At 40.2% G+C, this 10,765-nt stretch overlaps 1 protein-coding gene across 1 annotated transcript in view; it reads right to left on the reverse strand.

The window, feature by feature from the left end:
* The window catches only part of piezo1 (piezo type mechanosensitive ion channel component 1 (Er blood group)), a 110,772-nt gene extending 100,335 nt beyond the window's left edge, over positions 1 to 10,437 (reverse strand). Inside the window, exon 1 of the mRNA XM_078288904.1 lies at positions 10,085 to 10,437. Coding sequence (XP_078145030.1) covers positions 10,085 to 10,148 — 64 coding nt within the window. The 5' untranslated portion in view covers positions 10,149 to 10,437. The remainder of the gene's footprint in view (positions 1 to 10,084) is intronic.
* Between the last annotated feature and the right edge of the window lie 328 nt (positions 10,438 to 10,765).

The raw sequence follows: 10,765 nt of genomic DNA on the forward strand, positions 1-10,765 counted from the left end.
ACATACACCTTTTATTTGGATAACAAACTTTTCCATCAACTTGCTGCTGTTTACTGAGAAGAGAGAAGATTAACATCAGTTCCACCTCTGTGTGTTCAGGTGGTACATACACCTTTTCTTTATATAATAAATTCTTCCATCCACCTGCTGCTGTTTAATGAGAAGAGAGAGGAGTGACATCAGCTTCACCTCTGCGTATCCGGTGAACTCCAGTAAACGGTTGCAACGCCATGCAACTGTTGACTCTTTCGTAGGGATGGGACGGACGATATATATCGAAATTCAATATATCGCAATACAAAAATGTGACAATACGTATCGTGGGGCAGACAAATTAATCGCGATATTAGCTACATTTTATCCTGCTGTAGTAATCACAAATGAGACGCTTGACCATCACAATTTCACAAGCTCTCCATCCAAATTACATTATTTGCACTTTGTAATGACATTTTTAAACTGTTGTTTACATTCTAGCAAGCCAATGCCATTGCTAGAAAGATTTGTGGCTCAGAAATAAACATAATTCCGCACAGTCATACTTTGTTGTCATTGAAGTTTTATTTATTACATCGTATCGTGGTTGTATGGAATCGGGAACCACATATTGTGTATCGTATCACATCATGCGATAAGCGTATCGTCCCATCCCTACTCTTTAGTAAAGGTTAGACTCAAGGTTATAGGATTAAATATAACATAAGGTCATTGTCTCAGGTGCTGACATCCTTTGTCACAAAGCTAAGAGATGTCCTCCAATTTGATACATTTTCACTTAGATTTGACAACTGCTTCAATTACGACCCATACAAATCCTGAGATTCCTGGTGAGCTTTTACTGCTGCCTCTTGCTTTTGAATGGATCTCAATTGGCTTCTCAATTATATGCATAAAGGTTGGCTATTTTGCACTCTAGAGTGAAGTGTACACTTTTCAAGTAGGCTTGGGCCAATATTCGATAATATCGAATATCGCGATATTCTGTGAATATTGGGATATTTCCACGGCATCGAATATGGCCCTTTAATTCAGTTTATTTCATCATTTTATCCACAACACACTAGACAAGATAATAGCTAAACCTAATTACTCTATAAAGTTCCTGTATAGCAGCTGAGACTTTACAGATCATTCCTGAGTAACATACCATGACTCTAATGGCTCATATTGAAGCACTTATATATAATCTAAGTGAAATTGACTTCAACTTGTTCTGGATGATTTATATTAGCATTGCAACAAAGAAGGCTAATAATTGTGAGAGAAGCCATTTTCCCACATTAAAAAACAGAATTTTACAAAATTTCTTAGCACAGAATATAGCTCCTTAACTTATTTATTTTTTCTACTGCCTTTGTGGCTCATCTTTATCAAGGGTACCGATAATTCTGGATGTTATTGTATGCTATTTTAGTACACAGTCTCTGTAGTAGACAGTACAAACTCACTTTGCATCATCACAAAAGCACCATACCACTGAACAGAGGCAAATATGATATCTTTGCATCAAACAATGTTGATCAACAAGCTTATCTGTTGCATTCCTTTAAGAGTTTTTTTTAAAGCCAATTAGTGTATGTACATATCACCCTCTCCCTCTCCCTCTCTCCCTCCCATCTTTCCAACTGTCTCTCATTATTGCACTATTAAATAAAGCAGACTATTATTGCAAATTATTGCAATCATTTGCAAAAAGCATTCCTCTTGTAAAACTATGGCATGTTAAAATAAGAGGGAACACAGTTTTCCTAACAACTGCTCTCCATGTTAACAACAAATTCTTCCACTGGCCCAGTTCCTCCTCAGTCCCAACCTCAGTCAAAACGGAAAATATCCAAATCCTTCAAAACATCAAGCATAATATTTTGAGGCATCTCGCTTTGTTCCCCTTTCACCGACTGGGTGAAACTACTTACACAACCACCGGCCTTCCAAAGAAATATCTGAACTGTTTAGTCGGCCAAAAAACAGCTCGTCTTTAGCAATATCAACTTCCTACTTCCAATGAATAACACAAGTTTCAATTGCTTCTGTTTTCTAATTGAAATTTACTTTCTAAGAATTATAGCAAACTCCCATTATAGCTTTAATTGTGGTGTTGGTTGTTGATTTAGACAATTTACCAGAGTCACTTTAAGACTCTTATAGCTATTTTGGATGTCTTTTTTCTGCTTGCCACAAGGTCCGGCATCTCCCTGTTCTGATCTGTCTAAACAAGCCTGTAGTATTTTCATTAGGTCCTTATTGAGCTGCCATGTCTGTAGCACCTGTGGTAGTAACCTTTACAGACCAGCTGATGCTCCTGTTGATGCTAGTTTTCACTGTAGTTGCATTGGAAGATTGATTTTTCCATTTTTCCAGGCTGTTCCCAAGCCTAGGGGCCCTGACGTCAATTTACAACATGATTTGATTTAGATTTTGCATATTGTTTGTTGGACTTTTTCATTGTAAGCAAGGGCGGATATTTCATTTCACTGTTGGGAGGGACAATAAACAGAAAAATTTCTCAAGAGCAATTCCTGAAGGGGACACCAAAGGTGCCGCCAAAAGTACTGTTGTATTAAATGTATATAGAGGTCCATTATGAAACATTTCCATAAGCACTTCATTCTTTTCTTATGAAGATTTTATCAAATTGCCTTTGATATTACTGGGGTCTTTTTACTTGGCGTTTCGGTGCACTGAAAAATGATCGGATGTCTGTTTTTCTTTTCTCTGCCATTTTAACTGACTGGCTGACAAATAGGCACACACACACACACACACACCCCACACACACACACAGCATGCAGGTTATTTACAGTAGTAGGTGAGATGCAACACCCATTAACTGAACTAAAGCTAATATATGCCTAATTAGATTTAGTTTTCCCGAAAAAGCAGATCTCTAATGTTTTGCTGTCAATGTGTAAAAGTCCAGAACGCTATGAAGCCTACCAGAAACTTACTTATATTTTAACATAATGTTTGTTGTAATTATGTCTTTTTTATTAAGTCTTCATTTATTTCCAAAATTATGAACAAAATAACATAGTGGCAGCCATTTTACATGCAGTAAGAAAAAAATAATATACTTAGAACCTAATTACGTAGGGTAAGTTAATCTTAAATATTATATTATAGAAATATTACTGTTACCATCTACAAAAGATAAAGTATTTTGGTATGAAAACCGGCATTTTAATTTAACCAAGTATCCTGTATCATAAATACATGTCTGGCATTTGTAACAAACCAAACCGCTTGAAAATCGGTCGAAAATTCAGTGAGTTATGATGATTTTAATTGTGGATAGACCTCCTGCCTCCATAGACATACATGCATTAGGAGACGCGGCTGCTCCGTACCAACACGTTGACGCACAAGATTCAACCGCGAGGTAATGGAGCCAACAAAATGTAGTCTGGTTACAATTGTGAATGTGTTTTATTCTATTGAGTGGTAGAAGTAAAGAAAAATGTCTGACACATCCTTTGTTTTAAGTTAACCTTTGCAAAGTAGCTTCTTACTGGAGGTCAGCCACCACTGACACACTTCCAGAGATCCTCCACAGACACTCGTACCGAGGGCTAATGTGTGTGTGGGGGGGTTCGGGGAGGCAGGTAGGCAGTGGACCAAACCACTGTGAGGCGTATGAGGGGGGGACGCAATCTTTCGAAACTTAAAAACGCATTGTTTTGCGTCTATAATTAGCACAAGTGCTTTCAATGCATATTATTATATTATTTAAAATTATATAGTTATGTTTACAATGATATATTGAGGGGGACAACTCTCTGTTAGTCCCAGGAAGGGGGGGTCCGGACCCCCCTGTCCCCCCCGTAATTTCCGCCCCTGATTGTAAGTGGCTTAATCCTTTGTTGAGGATGTAACGTTAGCATAGCAGGCCTTGCTAAGTGTAGGCTTTGTTAGTAGTGACGTTACTTACGTAACTACGTTATAGCAGTGAGCTATCATTGGTGATTCGATTTGATTTTTTCATAGTTATATTTTCAGGTGGCTTATCAAAACTTGAAAATACTGACTGTTGTTTTGTGTGTATTTTGTTTCTAGGTGTTCAGCTTGGTTAGCATCAGCTGTAGCCGGTCAACATTGTTGGTTGTCTCAGCTTTGTAAGAATATAAACGGCTTGTCAGCCGAGAAGCTCACAGCATGTAACTAGTTTTCAGTTGTTTACTTGTCGTTCTGATAAGTTATGAAGCAAGATATTGGTGGGTCCTTGAAAAGCCTTAAAAAGTATTAAAATGTCAAATCAAAATCCAGTTGTGGATCTTATTTTTTTCACCATGTAATGACAAGTTTCTTTGCAAAGCATGTCCACATCCTATTTGCTTTACTAAACACAGTTGGACTTCATGTCCCTTAATTCATTTCTTGTTGTCCTTTTTCTTATCCTGACACTTTATAGTTTCACAACTTTCATTAGCTATGTTCCATCAGAAATAGGCTGGTTTTACCAGCTCTGTTTCTTTCTTTTAGTTATAAAATTGGTCTTAAAATTCAGTTCCAGGTAACACTGAAAAGGTCTTACTAAGTCTTACATTTGGTTTTCTGAACCCTGCAGATACCCTGTAAAGAAATTACATTGTGATTAGGTGTGATGCTGAAAGAGGACATCCTTCCAAAAGGACATCAGAAAAGTGTTGGAGCAACAGTAAAACAGAGGAAGGAAGGCCAAAGGAAGGCAGCAGACCAGCTGGAAAAACCCAGTCTGACATGGCTGGCAGAATAACAGCAGCATGTCAGTGATGTTCTATCAATACTGAACATGACCACTGGTACAGAAAATGGAAATAAGCAATCAAACATGCGTCGTACTTACAATACATTATATTTTGTGTGGGTGTGTGTTATTCCACATCTCACAGACTGACAGGAAGGAAAAAACAACACTGTTGGTGTGGAACTCTCATCACATCTGAGAGCAGTGAGGCTAAATGTGACAGAGACCCTGTCCACCCAAACTCTTTCCATCACTGGCGGAACACTGTGTGTGTGTGTGTGTGTGTGTGTGTGTGTGTATCGTGATGACTTGCTGAGTCCACGCTGACCAGCTTTCCTGTTTTTGTGGAAAGAAAATGGCCAAGCAGACACAGGCGTTTGTAATTTACGCTCGCTCTCACTCACACTCACACTCACAGACACACACACACACGCACACACACACGAAGGGCAGCGTCCAGTTAAACAAACAGGGTGTTGTGTAGCCTCATGCATGGGTGGTGCTGAAGGTAATTTATGGGTGGTTGGTGATGTTAAACTCATTGGTCCTCTGTGTCTATGTGCTAACTCTGAACTAGCTGCAAGGTTCCCACCGTCGCCCTGATGTAAAATTCCATGACTTTTCATAACTAAGTCACCTGGTTTGTTAATGTTGTTTTTCAGTCTGGTTTCCACTCAAGCTGGGCTGAAAACCATCTAATGCAATGAATGGGAAACAAGTAAAAAATATATTTTACTATGTTCCTGTAAAGTGACTCAATTGTAAAAATTCCTTGCTTCACTATAGAACTATTAACGTCTTGCAGCAACTCTCCAATACAGTCCTATGGGGCCAATGGATACTCCAAAAATCAAACTGGTGAGATTTTGGTCAGAATCGATCAGTATGATGGAAAATGATGGGAAAATAGGGTTTCAGGTGGAGAAGAGTTCTGCTTTCAAGATCGTTTTTACATTTTTTGCTTTGATTTGTGGACAGTAGAGAGAAAGCAAAGATGGGAGAGAGGAGGTAGACATGCAACAAAGGTCCCAGACCAGATTTGAGCCCAGGATATCAAGGGTACATGGTGTGCACCTTCGCCAACTGAGCCACCAGGACGTCCCGGTGTGGAACTTCTTGACTTTGATATGGCATGCTTAGCACACCAAACCAAAAATACTACAAACATTGTTGACCTATCACCCTATGAAGGAAAATTACACAATTAAAAATGATCCTGGGTCTATGTATATAATAAATGACATATACATTTCCCAGAAAGATACATTTTTGCACCATTAGAGGGCAATCCAGAGCCCGGGACAACCGACGGCGTCCTGGCTTTGAACGCCACAAACCTGCTAAGCTCTCAGCACTGGCTGGAACATGCAACAGCACGTCTTTACCATTAAACATGATGAGGAAAAAGAAGCCGGCGCTTACAAAAAAAAAAAAGCTGACTTAGTTATGGAAAGTCATGGAAAAGTTCTGGAATTTTCACATCAGATGGGAACCCTGGTCACAAGACCTGCAGCGCATTCCCAGGTCAAGACCCCCGACTCTGGAACTTATGATCAGGTCGCTGTCTTTCCCACTGTGTGAATAATAAAATACTTTAAAAAATATCTGCCGTTATCCCTCCCTCTCTCTCTCTCTTTCTCACATACACACCCCAGGGCATTTGAGAGTGCAGCTCACACACAGCGAGGGTATTTCTCACTGAGGCATGAAGTCTTGTTAAACCACCCTGGTGTGGAATGGTGCTGACTCACTGGCTTAGCAACACACCAATACTCAGACAAAAAATACACACACACACACACACACACATATATAACTACATACTGTCAGAAAGGAGTAGCTTTTGCTTTTAGCTTTTTTTGCTGGTTTCCATATCCAAAATGAAAGTGTATAACAGTCTGATTTAATGGGTTTTCATTTCAGGCCTCAAGGTGATGAAAACTGGAGAATTTCAAAGGATTGCAGACGTCACATACACACACACACACACACACACACACACACACACATATGACACACATATCATATGATGCAATTCAACACTTTAGTTGATTTCTACTCCTCAGATTCCTTCTGATCCATTCCTGTCATTCCTGCCATTCCAGGGATTTGTTTTTGTCCTGGCAGCAGATTTGTCATAACCTGATAGAACTACAGGCTAATTAGACCCGGATTACACCAAATACGCCCGCTGCACCTTCAGCTACCTAACGTGTGTGTATTAAAGCTGCAATATCACTTTTTTGAAATTAAAATACCAATAAATAAACAGGATATATTGCATACTGTCAGTCTGTGTGTCCCTGTGTATTCACGCCTAATCCCCTTTTGCTTGAAATTGTCTTTTCAGTGATTTTTGGGGTGTATGCCATTTGCTGTGGGTGTGTCGTAAGGATGTGGCCAGCGGTGAGCTGGTTGTGGCTACCAAGATGAGGCTAGCGGCCGCAGAGCAGAGAAGTTATAGCAACAGCAACAACAGAGGAAAGCAGTAAAAAAAAAAAGAAGGTGCAGCAGACAAGACTGTAGCAACTCATAATGTAATAAATCAAAATCAAATCAGATATCCCTTTAAATGGGCTGAAAATGTAATAAAACCTGTTAGTGTAATTCCCAGATAATGTCATAACATCACATTATTACATGAACTGGCCAGACTCCATAAGCAATATATTTTTAACTGATAAAATAATGTGATAACAGGTCAAATAAAAAGACTGTAATAAACAATATTATTATTACAACATCAGTTAAAAATATGCTACACCCCTATACCGTTTAATGTAATAATGTGATGTTATTACGTTATCTGGCAACTTATTACACTAACAGGTTTTATTACATTTTCAACCCATTTAGAGGGTCATTTTATTACATTTTGACAAGTTATTACATTATCCGGCAGTTTGTACAGCATCAGCTACTGCTACACTTCTAGAAAGAGAGGTCACAGGTCACAGGTCATCCAAAGCTCTTCACCTCAGTATAATAGCCTGTACCTAGCTAAGATCAAGAGCCGTTGGAACTGACAGAGACCGTGACCTTAACAAACCCTTTTCAGTGGCTTAAGTGGACATGGCTCATTGATCAGAGAGGCGTTCACACGTCAGTGTCCAACAGCTGACCTCTGATCAACATCGTTGGGACTCATTATTGTCACTTAACTCAACAGTGATGAGGTTTCCTGGGAGTTTTTCATTGTTCTCAGTAAGGGTCTATAAGGTTTGGCTGTAGCTGTGATTAAGAGCTATACAAATAAACTTGACTTGACTTAATGGAGTTTTTAATCTTTCATATGAGTTTACCATGGGATTATCATTAGCATATAGTATATACCAATAAAAGTATCTGATGGACCCCCTCACCCCCATACCCTAATCAAGGATGATAGCCTATATCATGTGTTTTGGCATTGAGAGTAATCAAAATTGTCCATCCAACAATACAACAACAAATAGATGCCAAATTCCGACCAAAAAAGCAACGCTGGCACCCCGATGCATTATGGGATTGAAATCAGCCCTGTGGGTTACGGTGTGGGTGACAGACCTCGTGACAGACTTCATAGCACAGTACAGACTGGTGGTTGACAGTGTGTGTGTGTGTGTGTGGCAACATGTTGGCAAGCATTACATCCTGCACTTCCTTTGAGTCTCTAGAGTCACGTGACCTGACGAGAGAAACACTGCATGTTCTGAAGACATCCTGTCAGCACTCTCCCTCTCTCTCCCTCCCTCTCTCTCTCACCCAAAAATATGGATCCTTTAACAACAGAAACCATATCCAATGTGGTACCCAAGGGGAGGGGGGTGCATAGAACTTTATGTATTGTTGTGTGTGTGAGTGAGTGAGTGAGTGTGTGTGTGTGTGTGTGTACCATTCACTCTTCCACCTTCACTCTTAAGCCTATGATGTTGCAGCCAAGAGTCAGATTATGTGATTTGTTTGTGGCCTTAAAGGACATCAATCAATGTGGAATCTGCATTGCCATTTCATATTTTAAGACCATGTGCACCAAAAGCATTAAACCAAAATCTGACTCTGTAACGGATGAAAGTGAGGTGGCGTTTTCGAGAAGTCAAAACTTCTCCAGGTAGAGAGATGATAATACACTTCCATGGTAGAGAGTCAAGAGCCAGTCTATGGTCAAAACATGAAAAACTATAAAGACACTCTGATTAAATAGCTTTCTGAGAGTGAGGCAGAATTTAAGTAGCCTAAACTAATTAGCAAGTTCAAGTGGAAAAGCAAAAGATGGAGCCTACAATAGTGAGATCTACAGAAGAATAGAGGAATGGACCCTGTTGTTAACTAGGCCTATATGAATTACTTTTTACCTACTTGTTACCTGCCGAATAACTAGGTTATTTTTATATTTTTAGTTCCTACCCTAAAAGAAAACCTGTCCTGTGTCCCACGTTGTGGAGACTTGGGAAGCACTGACAGGATAACAGGTCGAAAGGTTTTCCAGAATAATCTGAAGCCACATTTTAATCTTTCTGTTGACTTTCTTCGGGCCCCCGACGCAGCCTTTGACAAACACTGTTTTAGATATCCACCATGGGAAATGACTAGCTGCCACCACGCACATGCTGGTACATTTTGGCGGTTGGTGCGAAATTGGTCGTAGTTTCCCCCCACAGCAGACCCGGTACGTGCCGCTCGCACGCCAAACTGCATTAAAAATCTGTCCGTTTCGGTTTCCTTGCTTATCGGCAAACGTACAGTCTTGGTAGGACATAACTTAATACCTTTTAAGAATCGGTAGGAGCCCCGCTTCAATTCGGCTTACACCAAATACGCCAAGCAGCACTTTTTTGAATGAAATTTCAAACTTTTAAAAAATTGCTTTCCCCCGTTATTCCCACAATCTTCTTCCAGCAAAATACACCGTGGTGGGCGGCGAGCAGTGTGAAGCAATTCTGAAAAATTGCGATTTTAAAAGATAAGAGCTGCTTGGTTAATTAGCCTATATATGTATGCCGAATTTACCAGAAAACCGCAATGATGAGAAAAAGGTCTTAAGCCATGTTCTACGAATTATGTACATTTGCCGATAAGCAGGCAAACATTAAATTGCCAGATTTTTGAAAGGAATTTGGAGTGCCGCTGTCGCCGTACAAGAGAGAACGACTTGTAAAGGGGCACGCTGACACCAGACAAATGCTGGTAAACTGTTACTGTTGATGTGAAGTTTGTCAATGTTTCCCCGGCAGTCACTTTGGCAGTTAACCAACCATTGTTGAGAAGTTCAACTGTACTCTAGAATCGCCGTGGAAGGTAGCGAGTCTAGCTGGTGAATATCCGTTGTGGCAGAAAGAGTTTTGCCTGGATAAAAGTTTATTATGAAGAGTGTAAAGTTACCTGCTAGCAGCACGGTGGGCAGCAGAAAGCAGTAGAGCAGCCAGACAACCACCTGAAGATCCATCTCTGATCAGTACTCACTGTCCTCCGATAAGTAAATCCCTCCTATAGATCAATAAACTCTCATAAATCCGCACAGAACACACACTTGCTACATGGTTTCATCAGAAACGCTTGATAAAATGTTCTAAAGAAGTGAAAAAGCCATTATTCCGATATGCGGTCATGATCACCCTTCATAAAAAAAAACTTGGGTGGAAAGTGTTCAAAAGTACAAATGAAAGTTTCCGATCGGGTCGATTGTATTGATCCTCCAGTCGGCGTGTAGCGCTCAGCTCACCATGTTAAAACCCAGACTTAAAAACCAAAGCGGATCGATCGGTTTCGGTAGCCTCAAGCTGTCGGTGAGAAAATTCCTGGTGCATGTGTCCCTTCAGAGAGGCCCAGTCTGAAGTAACAGTGTTGATGGAAAATGTGATTCACAGGCAACAAGTCAGTCTGAACGGCGCTCATAGTGGAGCTATTCTCCACTCTGCTGCTGCTGGGCTGCTGCAGCTGCTGCTGCTGGGTCACCTCCCTGCTGCACAGGCTACACTGCTGCACAATACTGCACTGATACTTTACTACTGACTAATACTGCAACTTCAAAATGAATACTGCAGCTTCAGAACTAATAGTGCA

This window comes from Centroberyx gerrardi, chromosome 15, assembly GCF_048128805.1.
Source record: "Centroberyx gerrardi isolate f3 chromosome 15, fCenGer3.hap1.cur.20231027, whole genome shotgun sequence".
Taxonomy (NCBI): Eukaryota; Metazoa; Chordata; class Actinopteri; order Beryciformes; family Berycidae; genus Centroberyx; species Centroberyx gerrardi.